At 40.7% G+C, this 16,875-nt stretch overlaps 1 protein-coding gene across 1 annotated transcript; it reads right to left on the bottom strand.

Moving 5' to 3' along the window:
• Nucleotides 1–11,174: 11,174 nt before the first annotated feature.
• LOC116387596 (neurogenic differentiation factor 4-like) lies at nucleotides 11,175–14,007 on the bottom strand. Its single transcript, XM_031854860.1, has 2 exons — nucleotides 13,957–14,007; nucleotides 11,175–12,269 (listed from the first exon to the last, which is right to left on the bottom strand). Exon 2 carries the CDS (start codon nucleotides 12,261–12,263, stop codon nucleotides 11,265–11,267), a length of 999 nt encoding a protein of 332 aa, XP_031710720.1. The 5' UTR covers nucleotides 12,264–12,269; nucleotides 13,957–14,007; the 3' UTR covers nucleotides 11,175–11,264.
• Nucleotides 14,008–16,875: the final 2,868 nt, after the last annotated feature.

Genomic DNA, 16,875 nt, shown 5'->3' on the forward strand with positions numbered 1-16,875 from the left:
ACTGTAGTTGCCTTTCCACTGTTTGAACGGAGCAAAAAAAAAAGCAGACCGAAAAGAGCGATGGCGATTGATAGTTCGAGAGACTCGATGAAGCATTGGAGGGAGGGGAGGAGAGATTGAGGTTAACACAGACTGACTGAGGAGGAAAGTGTAAAGAGAGGAAATGTGGAAGATGTGATGGAGCAGGAGGATGAAGGAGCATGCAGACAGCTGTTTGACAAGCAGAGAGTGCTGACTATGCTCAGAAACTAAGCTTGCTTAGTTAATACTTACTACTTAGCTCAATGTGTTCAAAGCTGATGTATATTCAAGACTTCATCAAACTTTTTCCCACAAGATAATGCAGCATGACCTCCAGCTTTAAGCAACATGAAGTGATCTACTTCTACATAATTTATAGTAAATAAATACATACAGTGAATCAGATAATGATGTGTGTGTTTAAGTTTGTGTGAACCCAGGATGGAGGGTGTGTGTGTGTGTGTGCGAGAGAGAGGGATAAGGTTCCCTCATTAGTTGAGTCGGGCTGAATAATGCAGGTAGGTGTATTGTTGTGGCCAATGGGCCAGGTGCTAATGTGGCTGTCTGAGGGTGAAGGGGCAGACACAGCATGACTTTAATGGATGTCACCATGGGAAACTGTAATCGGACCACTGGACTCGGGTGACACACCGTTCTGCATGTGTGTCTCTTTAGTGATGCATGGTAAGGCTCTAAGATGTTCACTAATTAAAAGACTTCTTGTTTGGGTTAAAAGATGTTATTGCCACACTGATAGATAACAGAGCACTTAAGCAGCCAGTGTGTAGCATTTTCTTACATTACCTGAATGCCACCGTAGTTTACTACACATTTGTGAAACTGCAGTAACGTGGACCGCAGAATGCAACACCGTGGTGCCGTCAGCCGGCATGATTTCTGTTGCTCCGAAAGTAGTGTTATCGAGGTAAGGATGGCCTCTGAGCGAGGAGAACGGGGTTACCAGAGTTTTGAACTCACGGCTCATGTTACCGCAGTCTTGGAAAGGAATGAGTGGAGGTGTCGAACTATAAAAGAGTATAGTTTGGCTTTTGTTTGTCCAAGTGGTTGCCTGCTATTTGCCAAACACTGCCTTAATGGCTACATCGTGGCTTGTTTATAAGACGATTTTAAAAAAAAGCTGATTGATGTAGCCTTTCGTCGGGGTTTTGGACTGAGCTCTTATTGTACCATTGTTTAACACACATTGTGATTTTTCAAAGCAAAGCATAATGTGGTATAATAATAACTTGGACAGGAAATAGCAATTAAAATAACATTTTGCAAAGAGAATCTGTGTTTTTTTGAAATATGGACTCGTTTTTGACTATGTTGGACACTAATTGAATGTCTGCTAATGCTGCAGCGTGCTCTCTGGTGAACAGTCTAACCACGTCTAGCAGTACAGTACAGAGTATATAGAGGAGAGGTGGAGTATTTTCCTCTTGTCACTCAAAAATAAACGTTCCTCTTGCATAAAAAAGTATAGATATAATGATTGAGGTTGGTAGCATGGGTTGTAAGTAGTGCGCAGTACTGTACAGTCAGTGGCCCTGTGTGTGTATGTGCGTGCGTGTGATTATGTGCATGTGACTTCAATCATCCTGTCATTCCTTCATTCTGCCCCAGGAGGCCATGAATGTGTCGACAGGCTTGTTGAACTCTAATTTTAGCCTTGATCATTAGCAGTGAGTCCTGAGGAGTCCTGCCAACATTTAGTGAAGTCTTCATTTTATGTGTAACAACGTAAAACGGCCTAAACTTTAAGCATTGTGTTGAATCATAAACTTACAGGTTAAAGTGGCCAAACAGGTGAGGAGATGAAAGCAACTTTTTAACGAATAACTTACTTCCATATTCTATCCTTCATGACAAGTATGATTTTAATATTGCACTGCACAATCAAATTATGGGATCTACTTCTTGACAAACGGATAACAATATTTTAACTCAATTTGACTAGTTTTACTATTCTGCTCTTTGTGCTTTGTGGTCAGAGCATCTGGACTTAGGCTCAGGTCTAAACACACTTTAAAAGCAGCAAACTCTGTTTGGTTGTGAATCGATATGATGTAAAGTTACAGACAGTGTTTTTCTCTGGTCCTGGCAGAGTGACGGAATGGACCACCTCTAATCACATGACTGGGGTTGAATGTCACGTGATCACATGAGTCAACTTCAAAAAAAAGTCGGAAGAAGACGATGAAACTGGTTTAACGCCTCAGGAAAAGCTAGTAAGTAGATATCAATTAAGATTATTTTCTATTTTATCAAATATAGGAAAATTGTTTTCACGGATGTCATGTTTACAGGGAGGGATTTAACAATGTTAATTCTCTATGAAAGGCACTAATGACTTATTCCCGACGTCTGATGAATTCCTTTTGTACTTAATTTGCTTCTTTTTTAAGTCCAGACATACAACATGTGTATATGACCTGGTAAAGGTTCAGTGTTTTTTAGTTAAACTTAAACTAATCATCAAACTTTTTCTGTTAAGCCACTGGACAATTGTTTGAATCTTGCAAAAGAGGAAGAGGAATCACAACTCCCTGTAGTGTTATTGGCCCCGTTTCAAACATCTACAGGTCTTCCTTGGGCGACATTCCTTCCTTGTATTGCATTGAATATAGGTTTCCAACACATTTGAATCTTAAGCTTATAACACAGAAAACTTTGTGCACTTCATCACACATTGCTCATTATTTCTCCTGCGTCTGCCAAACTCTTCCATCCTGCTGTGATGCTGATAAGAGAACAATTTGGCCAGGAATGTCAGAAAGTGCACAGACAGTGCCCTCTTTATTTAAGCCTAAACTCTTTCTCTCTTTTCCCTCCTTCACCCTCCCTTCTTCCATCATTCCTTCCCTGCATCATACCAATGAATGATGTATGTAAAAGGTTGGGGGTCAGACCAGGTCTAAGTGCAAACTCCTTGTCTGACACTGAGTGCTGACGTTTGTTAGAGACTGCCCTAACTTTCATCAAAGAGAGAAACCTTCAAAGCTTCGTTGAAGACTGTCACTCGCTCTTTGTTTCTGCACAGAATATTGCAATAATGAGGGGATCCTGGCTTATCCACCTCTTGGTTCATTTTAAGGTGATCAAAGGAGGAATGCTCAGAGTTGTGGGTGGTTTTGCATCGCTCAGTAGTCGGTGATAATCTTACCTGAGCCCCACATTGGTCGCCTCTGTTCTTCACAAGCTCCAAATTCCGGTAGAGAGTCCAAATGTCAGTGTGTCAGCCAGCATACAGTAATATACACAGAGGTCCTCTTTGAGTGGAATTAGTAAAAGTACGCTCAAGTTACTGTGAAGAGATAAATAAAGTAGTACTGAGCGACATGAGAGCAGACCTTGCACCAGTCAGCTGGAGAGCAGAGAGGGAAATGCTCAGTGTAGCTGCATCAAACAGCAGGCGGCTTGGTGTTCAGCTTCTTCATCTTCCTCACAGTCTCTTTCTCTTTTCAGATTTATTTTAATCTATTTTAATCTATTTAAGTGTTTTCTTTATGTGTTATTTTTTCTTTCTTCTTCTTCTTCTTCCTGCCGTATGTATGCTCTTTCCAGGAGCAAAACAAACAAGTGCAAGAGATTCCAGAGGCTCTTAGGACGGTGGAACCTAATATGTGAGGACAACTGTGGCAGGAGGGAGATACAGGCAGAGAGAGAGAGAGAGAGAGAGAGAGTGTAAGGAAAAGGAGGAGCAGGACAGAGAGGAGGGGTACCCAGCGACGGGTGGAAGATCAGACGAATCGAGGATTGGAGTGTGTGTGTTGTTGAGGAGCAGGAAGGTGGCAAGCTGTTGAAACTTGAGAGACATGAAGGAGAGGAAGCAAATGTTGACATGGTGAAGCAAAGGGAAATATGATTGGCGGATGAAACAAATGGCTTTCAGGCTGTTGTTTCTTGTTGTTTCTTTTGTTGTTTGATTGGGAAACGGGTTCCCACACAAATGACTCTGCCCAACAGGTTTCTTTCTCAGATATGCTAAATGGCTCGAATAAACAACAGACGAAATGTGCCTTCGTCACACAACTATCAAACCATGGTTCAATGCTGCTGTATATCTGAGGGGGGGGAGTGTGATAGCCAGATGAGAGAAGTCCTAAAACTGCAATTGCTTGCAATTAGTTTTCTTGGTCTTCCTTTTGGTGTTTTGATTATGCAAATTTGGCAGAAAGGTCACAGAGTGAAGTGGATTAAAAGTGATGCATATATTTTGTGTGACAGCAAATTTGTCTTGTGTTACCAATAATTTACAAGTAAAAGAACTTGAGTTATTAAGATGTTCTATAAATTACACAATGCAAAGGCACAGACAGTAGTTTGTACATTATTGGCAGCATTCTGATATAATTAGAAAACACAACATATCACACTGTGTGAGGGACAGAAAAGGTAAAGTCCTGACTTATGCCAAACATTGTCCAAGGTGTTCTTACAGCTCACCAACCTTTATCATTATATACCCCGAGACAATATAAATGTGTCAACTTGGAGATTGTGTTATACTATACTGTGGTAGCTAACCCTCGTAGTTTACGGTAATAAATTATTTCATTTTTGTTATTATTTCTTTGTTTTGCGCAATTTAAGCAGCAAACAGAAAAATGCTTATTTCATCCTTATCCTGTTTCTCAATTGATTATCTAGAACATTTTTTACAACAGCATAGATACAAATTTCTTCAACCCAAATTTTTTACACATCTGCGCAACCTTAAAGTCCAATATTCACTCTCTATTAGCTCTGTTTCTGTCTCAACCATCTCCTGGGGGAAATATCTGTCTCTGTAGCTGCTCAATGCTCCACTTAGTTCACCAGCAAGTCGCTGACTTTACATTTCCACTGTGGTTCTGGGCAGGTAGTGAAAACAGCAGCCTGCTGAGGATGAAAATGAGAGTGGCAAGAGTCAATCAAAACACTAAAGTTCTAGGCTGTAAAATCAAAACATTGAGCCGAAAGACACAAATGCTCCGTAGAGTTGAGGAGGGGAACTGCAGAGTTGGGTGATAAGTATCTCTCTTACAGTTCCTTACACAGTCATTTGATCTGTGGGTAATATAAAAAATATTGGTAAGTGCATCTTTTAATCACATATACCAATATTGAGGACATTTTACATTCTGCCCACTATAAGACTCTAATGAACTCCTTTTATTTGACATTTCCCTTTATTGTTGCTGCTAATAAAAAATGAAATGACAATGCACTCAGTCATACACCCCCAACTTGTTTTAACAGCCTCTAGATGCAGTTCCTTTTCTACAGTGACATCAGACAGAGAAAGTTATCAAACATCAGAAGGTAAGTTCTTTAAAACGCTGATCCAAAACACTCTCAGCCTCTCAGTCACCAATTACGCAGTTCAATTTGTCATCGGGGGAAACACCCACAGTGAAGTGCTGGAATAGTTTGGATGACGGAATTAAAATGTGGATGGCTGTGAGATGAACACAGTCACACAAAATCCACAAACATGATACCGTTGGGCTCCTGTGTGCTAGCATGTCGATTCCACTCCGCTGCCAATAAGTGTAAATTCAGATTGGATGTCATAAATGTGCTTGCAAGGGTTGTTTCACGGAGGCAGGAGAGTATTAGGTGGAGGAGCAGGAGCCGACGCTTGAGGTGAGACTGATGCATGGCGCAATGTCGAGTAAATGTCAGCCTAGTTCTGATATGCTAAAAGTCCTGTGAAGAAGAAGTCAACTCTACTCTGCCTCCTGCAATTTACAACTCACCTTACAGAATATGGTGGATGGTAGGGTTAAGTACAGGCCATTAAAGCTATATGAACATCTTAATGGCATTCAGTAGGCTATGTGAAGTGCTCTTGTGTAAATGAGATAGGCTGTTTAAAAAAACAAAACTGTGTTTAATGCTAGCAGTAAAAGCTTGGCTTGGCAGGATCCCTCTGTGACACTTCTGAGAGAGAGATGCATGTAAACTCATAACCTCGTCTAATTTAGAGGCAGACACCTTCACTTTTATTTCATTTTGCATATTATGGACACACACAAACACCCTCTGGCAACATGCCATGCAGGGGTTAGTTTAAGGGACAGTGGGGAAGGACAGCAAACTGGAGGAGTAAGCACATTTCACCAGGGGGATACAGTTACACACACACACACACACACACACACACACACACACACACACACACACACACACACTGATTCCTCCCCCTCAGGGTCGCTCTTCTCTCTCTCTCTCTCTCTCTCTCTCTCTCTCTCTCTCTCTCTCTCTGCAATACATTTTTTACAAGAACACTCGCCATTACATCCGGCAGAGAAATGCAGGATGTTGCTTTCCTCTTCCTGTCATCTATAAATGGCTCATCAATGTTTACGTGTTCTCCGGTCCCCTCGACATGTGGCGCTGTTTGGACGACGAAACAACTCATTCAAACAGCTAATTAAGCTACCGTAGGACACAACAATGCAGTTACATTTTTACCACTCTCTGTTCACATATTTTTTTTGCCCAGGTTGGTATTTGTCTCAGATAATTATGAATCCATAAGAAATAGGACATTTATACATTGAGACAGACAGGATTTCTATTCCCAGAAGGAGGTCAAAGACGGCCAACTGTTGGACACTTGCTTTAGAAGATCATGAACTGGTTCAACATTATACTTTACTGTCTTCCCCAAAATGACTGACCGTCATTACAAATATTAACCCAGAATTGTTATTTAAGAGATACAGATCAATCAAGAAAAAGCTATATTTTCCTGACATTATTATGTATTTTGGGTTATTGTCCACGTTTTTTGGAAAAATGAGGATGGATCTGAGATTTTTGTCTTTCATTATCCAACTTGTTGTATGATCTCCCTCCTGTACTTGCACTTCTTTTCTTGTTCATGACTAGAACATGTTCATCTGTTTTGTAAGTTCAATTATTATTAGTCAGATCAACTAATAACTATAGCTGTCAGAAAAATAGTGTAAAAGCATAAAAAGGTTTCACACTCATATGTAGTGGAGTTGAAGTTTCAAGCCAACATTTTTTTCATAAATTGGAAAATGAATATTGAGATATTTAGTTATTCTCGTTGGCACATTGACTTGTCAATTAATGTCTTAGATGTTTGTGATATGATGTCTTTTTTAAGTGATTGATGCAGCCTTTGACTTTACGGCTGTACTGTGTACTTTCATACTGTGGGGATTCAACACTTTCTTTTATGATGCAACTAATACAATTGTGTGGTTGACTCTAGATTTTGTAGAAAACCCCAGAATCAATTGTCTCATTATCTATAAAGGCATATATCACAAAAAAACAAATTATATTTATCAAACAATAAGATTTAACCCAAATAAAAGTTATACTTCAAATAGAGCCGATTGTGTTGTATTCCAACATTGCTTTTGGCTCCTTTTCAGCCCACTTTGCCAGCAGTCCTGCAGAGCACTGTCTGCTTTTGTTCTTGGTTGTTTTCTACCTCAAGGATAAAAGCACTGACCACATCCCTCTTTCCTATTAGCTCTTGCTCTTCACTTTGAAGATTTAATCAGTCAGATTTCCTTGATTAATCCTTTTTCATGTCCTTTCACGGTAAATAATAACAGAGCTTTATATGATCACTAGCTGGATAGAGAGGACAGCGTGCAGATTTCTGATTGAACCGAGTCCCCAGGTACCTTCATTAGCCTGATTATTCTGATCCAAACACACTCCATCAACCAGTTTACATGTAAATAGGTTAATTTTATTCCCACTCCTCACTCACTCTGCCAGCACGCTGTGTTTAGCAGATGAAATTTCACCTCATGTTTTCTGGTTTTATTTTATTTCTACCTTATGCAAATTAAATGTCAAATGTTTAATTTGAACACTATAAAGGCTGTTAGGTTTTTCCAGCAGATTGTGTTTAACTGATAACTGAATTTCAATCACTCATCAAGTTCAGAAAAGGCAAGTAGTGAAGGATGGTGTTAGACGAAGGCCTCAGTCAGACTTCACAGTTACAGCCGGTTGTGTAACAGTGACACCTCATGGCCAAATGCTCATCTCTCATCCAGCTGATGATTGTATTTCAAAAAAAGCTTTCACCACTTGATGGCAGTGTAATTCTACTCTCCTCATTTATAGAGTAGTTACTAACAAATGCATCTGCGATAGTCAAAGCTCTCCTCTTGGCCATAAACAGGAGAGGATGCTACTTTTTCCTGAATTTCTTTTGAATTAAGATACTTGTATTAGTCCCTGAGTGAGTCTTTAGCTCCATCGGATGCTTTGTTGTGGACTAAGTGCACAATAGCTGCATATACTGTTGTGCTGCAGAGGAGATGATGAGCTGCTGCCAGACTGCCCCTCTCCCTTCAGGATTAGTGAGTTAATGCAACCATTCAGACACTGAGCTCCGATCAGCTGCTTAATACTGTTTTATCCCAAATAAGGCAGCCATGCACGCACAATGTTTTTCTGTGTTTCACAGACGCATTATGCACATGCGTAAACATACATATCCAACACTTACACTGGAAATACATTATGTTGTGTAGTTGACTTGCAGATAATAATCAGGTTGTAAGAAGCTGCAATATGAAAGAAAACTATTTAATGCTTTATTTTATGGGTTCATAATTTCTCAATTTTCTTGAACATTTCCCAGAGCTAAGTAACGGTTATAGGAAACATATACATTTCCTTGAAATAAGTTCTCATTTAAACCCAAGTAACTGTGAATGTATTATTGGAAACATTATTCTCATACATCTTGAATTGTATGTATAGCTGTAGATAAATGTAACATCTGTATATGTTCAGATGACCTGTGCACTGACTAAAAGACTTAGTTACACTTGCAATGAACATTATCTTTATTTTTCCTACTTTATGATTAGCACCAAAATGTCAGGAAACTAATTAGAATTTGTTTAGTAAATTATTTGAAAATTGTGGACTTGTAAAATAAGATATTACCAAAAGGTTCCTTGAAGAAGGAATGTGCCTCGCTGAGATTAAAAATGGCTTTTACAGAAGTGAGATAGTAGTAGCACATGAAACATCTCTGCTGCCATCATGGGCTCATTTAGATCATCTTGAGTCACAGTCAGAGGGGTCAAGGGTCAAAAAGGGTGAATTCAGACCTTTGTTTGTCTTGGGGGAAAAAGTGGCCTTTTGAAATGGCAAATCTTTTTTCCCCTTAAAACATCGGTCTATCAACGGTCTATCATCTATCATGTGGATTAATAAGGAATATCTCACATATCCAGGGTCAGACGTCCTGTCTGAGGATAGTCTGTGCCTTCAAAGAGCAGAGAGATGCCCTGTTTTTGTTATTCATCCTGCCCCTACAAAGTTAGTCCCTGGTTCCCCTGGTTTGTGGTGCAAATGCACTACAAACACACACAGGCTTATACTAATCCTTGTGAAAACAAAGTGATATATTTCTCTCAGCGCAGGTCAAGCGTGGGATGTTCGTCGGCATGTTTATCAGGATTATGAACATTTCATCCATAATATAATCTCTAACATCATACTTACCAAACACTCACCGTTCTAAATGGAAAGCTGGGGTGAACAGTTTGTCCAGAAATAAACCGGAAGATGAGTTGACCAGCAGAAAGATGATTCAACTGGCGACCATGACTCTTTTAGCCCATTCCCACCATTGAGCCATGACCCAGTGGGACCTTGTGACCCCCTCTAACTGACCTCTCAGTGGGTGGTCCTCAAACTGACCAGCCTGGACCATGAATCAACACAAGTGGCTGCTCTTAGATCAGATCTTTGGTATTTTTTTCATTGTTGCCTCCACTTTGACAGTTACCTATATTTTTCAACTCGGTCAGTTGCTCTATCATTTTCTCTTTTCAACCTTTTATCACTTCATGTTTTTCTATTACTTTTCAATTATCAGATTCAAGTCGGGTATCTCCAACCAAACAAATCTTTATCTAGATACAGTATTACACATTTCTATGTTCCTGAATGTATGTGTACAGTATATATGAAAGGTCAACGGTGTAAATGTACAGACATGTGTTTATTACATATGTGAGTGTTAAGTTGTGGTCTGAGTGGATGTCAGGACAGGATTATGCTGTCCCTGTGTCAGTGAAGAAGAACTCCTGCATGGCCGGGCGGCCATGTTAATCATAAATCTTTATCTTACAATCCTGCCTCGCACATCCACCCTTTCATTAAAAGACGGCCAAAGGATTAGTGAAGCTAAACCACAGAGATCTGTGGAGGAAAATGAGAAACAAAGTCGCTCGCTCTGGTGATGCTGAATTGATTTTGTTGTATGAGACTGTGTCTGTCTGTCTGTCTGTCTGTCTATCTGTCTATCTATCTATCTGTCTGTCTGTCTATCTGTCTATCTATCTGTCTGTCTATCTGTCTGTCTGTCTGTCTGTCTGTCTGTCTGTCGGAAAGTAAACACAACATCCATGGACTGATTGACTTTGAAAATATTTTAATAACATCACATTTTCCAAAAGACATCACAAATGAAAAAGACAAAGATAAAATACATTGAATCCAATGAAAATTTGTTGAAAATGATACATTATTTTTCATAATATTAACCTGAGAATGACATTTTTGCTTCTTCACCTTGATCTTTGTTTAATCAAAACATCCTCCCGTAGACCAGCTTCCAAAGATCAGCCACATAGCGTCAGGAAATCTACCTCTGAATATGTTGTGCATGAGTGCAAAACATGAAATACTGTAATAAACAAAGAAAAGGACACACAAAAGTAATATAAGAGATAAACTATCAGTGTAAGTAGCAAACAAAGAGAGGCCTTGGCCATAAATATGTACAAAAGGAAAACCAGACACACACCTGCACATCAGAACAAAGTCCATATACACTGTATTAAATTAGAGAATAAATAAAAAATGTATGTTAATTTATGTGGAATATCTGATGTTACCAGAGCTAAATTAGAAGTGCTTGTATCACAGTAACAGGACATCTGGTCCAAATGGCTAAAGCAACATTAGGACCCTTAAAATATTTGGTAATCAATGTCTTAAGAAATTGTGTTGGTTTTAGTCAAGTATTTTTTAATTTTTTTAACATTGTTATGCAGTGCTAGTCTACGTGCACACATGTAAACAAACCATTTTTACTCTACAGTTCCTCTACGAGCAGACTGTCTACTGGGAGAGACCGACCCTTCAGTCAGTGTTCATGAAGGATCAAAGAGTGAAGACGAGCAGTCAGGTTGAATTGATGGGTGAAACAGAGTCGACTCTCCTGACCCGTCTTAGTCTCTGTAGACGGAGGTTATCTGTCGGGGGGGCATGTGCTGTGGATGGTAGGAGTCATAGGGCCCCTCTAAGTGTCCGTTATAGCCAGTCTGAGTCTGATATAGGCCCTGGTCCACAGGGGAGGGGGAGTAGTGGTGAGAGGGTGGGTAGTGAGGTGAAGGCTCCTGTTTGGGCATCAGGTTACTGCTGATGCTCAGAGGTGGTGTAGGGGGGCCATCGTACGGAGGGGTCCCTACTCCTCCGGCATTATACTCATTTGGCGAGTGATTCTCGTACACTCCTCCTTTCATGGCCCTCAGGTGAAGCAGGTGAGCAGAGTCAAAAGTGCCATACGGCGGACTTGGCAGTCCTGGAGAGGAGTAGCTCACCACGCCACCGAGAGGAGCAGGGGCTGGCCGGACTCTGTGTCTGTCCTCAGGCCTCATCCCAGCACCAGAGGCTGGTCCCAGCTGAAAGCAGCCAGCTACCAGGTTGCTGGTGGGCTGTGAGAGGCCCTTACACAGTGTCTCCATGAAGGTCCTGCTCTCTGTGGAGAGGCCCCCCTCCAGGGCCTCAGACAGAGCGCAGATGTAGTTGCGGGCCAGCCGTAACGTCTCGATCTTAGACAGTTTCTGTGTTTTGGAGTGACACGGCATGATGGTGCGCAGGCTCTCCAGCGCATCATTTAGACCGTGCATACGCGAACGCTCCCTTGCATTAGCCTTTACACGTCTCGCACGGAATCGCTCCTGCCGGGCCTTTGTCATCCGCTTTTTCTTGGGCCCGCGTCGTTTGGACTCGTTTTCATCCTCCTGTCCCTCCTCATCGTCCTCCTCGTCCTCCTGTGCATCCTCACTCCCCATCTCCCTGTCCTGTTGGTTCACTCCATCATCTCTGCAGCCGTGTGATGAGACTGATGCGTCTCCATCAGGTGAGCTCATGTCTCCATCCATCCACTGCAGAGGGCTGACGGCCTCCTCCCCCTCGCCTTGTCTCACATATGGTTTAATCATCATGGTACTCTAGAAACAAGACAACATCTTTGTCAAACACATGTGCAAACAAAACATTTTTTTCAATCAACACTTACAACCACAGCAGAAGAATGGCAGGTATTTGCACTTTACTTATGTATTTATATTGTATTCTACTCTATTACTTAAAAGAGGAAAATATGTTCTTTTCTCACCTACAAGCTACTTTGTATCTTTAGATTTTTGATACATAATGACAACTTTATAAAAGATGTGTTGTCATACAATACATTAAATCACCAACTCACCTAACTACAACCAAACAATGATGCATCTATACTTTTATTTAAAGGATGTCATACTTTGTCCACTTCTGAAGAATAGACCACTAGACTAAAACAACTGTAAATTCTTGATGCTGTCTATGACTGCTGTAGCCAGTAATGCTACTAGAATTATGTGGAAAACTACCATAATGTCAGGTTAACACCAGGCTGAATGATTGGTATGATTCAGAATGCTGTTCATAAATCAGTTGACTGAATAGTTTCTCTTCCCTGGCTTGTTTGTGATAAAGAATTATGACAAGGCAAAAGATCAGGACTAGAGATACAGCTGTGAGAACACTGAGGTCAAGTCCTTATTATTTTTTTTCTGGGAATTCGATTTTTTTTGTGTGCAACAAACAGGATACTTACATACAATTAAAACATACACATGATGGGTATTTTGTAGAGATTTCAGTATTTTAAGACTAGAGCTTAAATGTGATTACTTTGAGGAAATACAAAATAAAGGATTTTATATTTCTACACCTCACATTGTCCTTCGAGTAAGCAATTTAAATTTACAGAAAATATAGTTAACAGTTGGAGGAATAGAAATTTATAAAATTCTAAATAAAAGGAACTTTTAAAATTCTTCTTTTTGGTGTTGATCATATTTGTATGCATCAGCTTCAGGGGACTTTAGTATTTCTAAAGTCCGGCTATACCACTCTGGAAAGGATTTAACCTGAGCCAGTGAGGGTAATATGTCATCCACCAATGATAACTATAGCAGTAATAATAATAAGTATTTTGTAAACCGTGACTCTCTCTCAGCAGTCCTCAAACTGTTTCAGCACCGGACAGTTCCCTCTTGACACAGGTTTTGGTGCTGAGTGATCGTCCAACACAAGAATGCGCATGGAGACAAATTAAGCTATATGTGCTGCTACCTTTGAATGATGCCTCTTTGCATTTTCATACATACATTATGTGTTTTTGTTCAGTTGCTCCCCCCTCTCTCTGGTTAATCCTGGTCAATTTGTGAACTGATAATGCCCCCAGCGAGATAAAGTCACTTACAGGACTTCAATCTGGGCCATCGCAGGATTTTCTCCGTGGATGAAGCGACAACCATGGGATTAAATGAAACATCGACGGTCCCAGATCAGTGACAGACGACTCAGATTGAATCGAAATCATACATTTCCAAACCCAGAAATATTAATGCCTCGCCGCAAAATTGCGTGCTTGAACTGCTATTTGCTAAATGTCGACTAAAGCATATAAGAATAAGGCTTTTCTAAGTATGTTTTCTTCGGATTCAGCCATTGCCTGTTGACTTGTGGTGTTTTAGTTGAAAATCCTGTGACATACTGAAAATATATAGCTGATACACACAAAAACGAGAACTCCTCCAGGCGCCATAAATTACTTAAACAATTTTTGAAAACCTCTTTGAAACATACCCGTGTTGATGTGTCCCGGGACCTCCTCAGGAAGTTGGCAGATTATAATTTTATTTCACAGTTTGTTCTCTCTGTCTACTGTCAAACAGCGGTGAAGTGTCTGTGTGTGGTGTCTCCCGGTGCAGAGCTGTCCCACAGAGTCTCAGTGTGGGTCACTCTGCGGGGGCTCTGGGTTTTAACCTCCGCGTTAAAGCTCCTCCTCTCTCCGCTGTCCAATTTCTGTTGACGCGCTTGAGCTCGCGCGTGGCCGGCCCGTGGCTCAAGCCCCAGAAGCTCCACTCGTCGCGGGGGGGGGGGGGGGGGGGGGGGGGGCAGGGAGATGTGCATAAGCTCACTGAAACTCTCCAGACAAACAGGAGAGGCCCGGGCCTTTGTTGCTTTGCGAGGGCGGCCGCCAAATCCGCCGCACGTTTGCATTGAACGGAGGAGAGACGCGCTCAGTCGGCTGAGCCTAACTGTATGTGACAGCTTGAAGTTGCGTGTGAGCAGGTGTTTGCTCCATCCCCTCTTCCAGCCATCCATCCCTCTGCACTGCGGAGACAGGCTGTTGAACAAGTTCATCTCACAAGAGGCAGCTCTGACCAGACGGGGTAAGTTTGGTCACATGAGGTGTGCAGCTACAGCATCGTGTCCCTGCTTATTAATAGCCTCTTCTCACTGCAGTGCAGGTCCATGCCTTAAATCACCATAACCAATAGTGAATGTTCTAGTAGGACTTCTGCACTCACATGCTGAGTTATGAAATACACTCCATCCTTGAGGTTCTGCCTTCAAAATGTTCCTTAAATAAAAGCACCATCAGCAAAATGTTCAATAATATCAAAAGTAAAAGTAATTTATATGCTAATTCCCACTTTAATACTATTATGTTATTATGGATTATTATTGTTGATATTATTGCACAGAATTTAAAAACATTTGTATACTGATCTTAAGGTCTCAAATCTGAATCTGCACAATAACCGTGAATAAAGGTGCTAACTGGAACTGGTGATGCCATCGTTTTTGGTCAAAAGACCTTTTATAATACTGTTTTATTTACACTACAGCTGCCAAATATAGTGGAGTAAAAAGTACATGTATATATCTGAAGTAAAATGGAGTGGAAGAATAAAGTTGCACAAAATGTAAATACTCAATTTATTAGAGTACTCGAAGAAAAGTAAACCAGAGATTAGGAGCAGGTCTGAGGTGAGATCATTTCTTTCTAAATCCACACCCCCGAATTTTTTAAATGTTTCAATCATGAAGCCGCAACTGACACTGACTCAAGTGACATCACTTAAGTCCATTTATCAGACATGACACAGCTCCCTTTGCAGCCACAAAGGGCTTTATACAACTTTTTTCACATATACAGTAATATTCCCTAAGACCTGTAAATACACTTTGATATGTAAAAATTTAGAAGTTTTCGCTTTTTGAAGTGTACTTGGGTAAATGTACTTTGTTATATTCCACCACAAAAGGCAAATAGCTGTATCATCCTAACAGCACAGTTATCTTTGCTGGATGTAATGATGTATGTATACGTTTTTGATTATCTTTTAGTTTCCAATAAGGTAAAATCTTCTTTATGCTTTATAAATGCCCAAAAGTACCAAAAGTTGCTTTGTCAAAGGCTTTAAAGGCTTATCGGATAATTTGATCATCAAATCAAACTTTAAACTTCCACTTGTTGATCAAATTGCCAACTGAAACGCATCTCACTCACACAAACACATCAATAATATCTGAGGCTTTGTACTGACCAAGACAGAAAAAGTTTGTGGAGTGTTGCCTCAACATTCAGGAGGGGCCTAAACAACCAGTCAAGGATGAAATAATATGCGAAAGATTCTCACGTGTTAGAGCAGTTTAACAACGGTGGATGTGAGGATTGTCTAACGCTATGACATTGCTCTCATTTGAGAAACATACACTTACAAAGAAACTCAAAAGGGGCGTGCTTTGTATGGAACTAAAGATAACTGTGCCTAATTTATACTTCTTAGAATAATCCCATGTCCTTCTTAGTTTACTTGTTAAGCCACAACCAAAAGGCTTGTGTCAGTGGACAATTCAACTATGATCTATAACATTTGCCTAAAATAATAAACTTAATTTAGGTAGGTAGATTTGGCATATACACACACTAATTCAAGTGTAAGGATACATTAAATAGTGAATTATGATTTTGGTCATAATCTGTCCCTGAACCACACAAAAGTTCTGTGACAAAGACGTGAGCAACAACAGGGTATCTTGTTGACCTCATCATCGCTGACCAGGGAACAGGGAGGCAGATAGTTTGCATGATTTAGAAACAGAGCACCTTATGCTCAAACAGAGATGCTTGAGTTAGGTTACGAGGTAATATGCACGCCCAGTGTGCTTCTCATTCTCCGTTCATTCCCAGGTCGACCACCTTCCCCACTGCTCCTCCCTGCGGGTCTCTGCCTTTCCTATTCCACACCTGCAGCCTGAAATGGGAATAGCCTAGCCGGGCCTCTGGCATCCCAAGAGTGGGACTAGCAGGGGAATATGATAGCTGAGGCCTTGTGTCCCCGTTGCGTACACTCATAACACTGTGATACCAAAATAAATTGGACTTTGTATTTTATTTTGTCTTGCTAAATACAACATCTGTCATGACAAAACTGCTCTTCCACCTACATGATTTTTCTTTTCAGTTTGACCCACTTACTCTATATCACCCAGTCTTCATCTTCCACAAGTGGTGCTCAAGTGTAATACTGTATGTATGCCATAATGTCCCCAGGTCCCTCAGTGCTGACCTCACGTGATGAAGCTCTGTTGCAGATGGCCTTCTCTGAAACACATCTCATATTTTAACAGTCTGTGGCTCAGATGCTCATATGTCCTCCACTGGCTGCTCAGCTCACTCAGTATGTTCACATTGCTCAGAGGACACTGCCT

This window comes from Anarrhichthys ocellatus, unplaced genomic scaffold (genome assembly GCF_004355925.1).
Source record: "Anarrhichthys ocellatus isolate YVR2014 unplaced genomic scaffold, GSC_Weel_1.0 scaffold1, whole genome shotgun sequence".
NCBI lineage: Eukaryota > Metazoa > Chordata > Actinopteri > Perciformes > Anarhichadidae > Anarrhichthys > Anarrhichthys ocellatus.

What these genes read in the sequence shown, in the direction of transcription:
- LOC116387596 (XM_031854860.1), bottom strand. Translation starts at nt 12,263, where the DNA reads ATGATGATTAAACCATATGTGAGACAAGGCGAGGGGGAGGAGGCCGTC.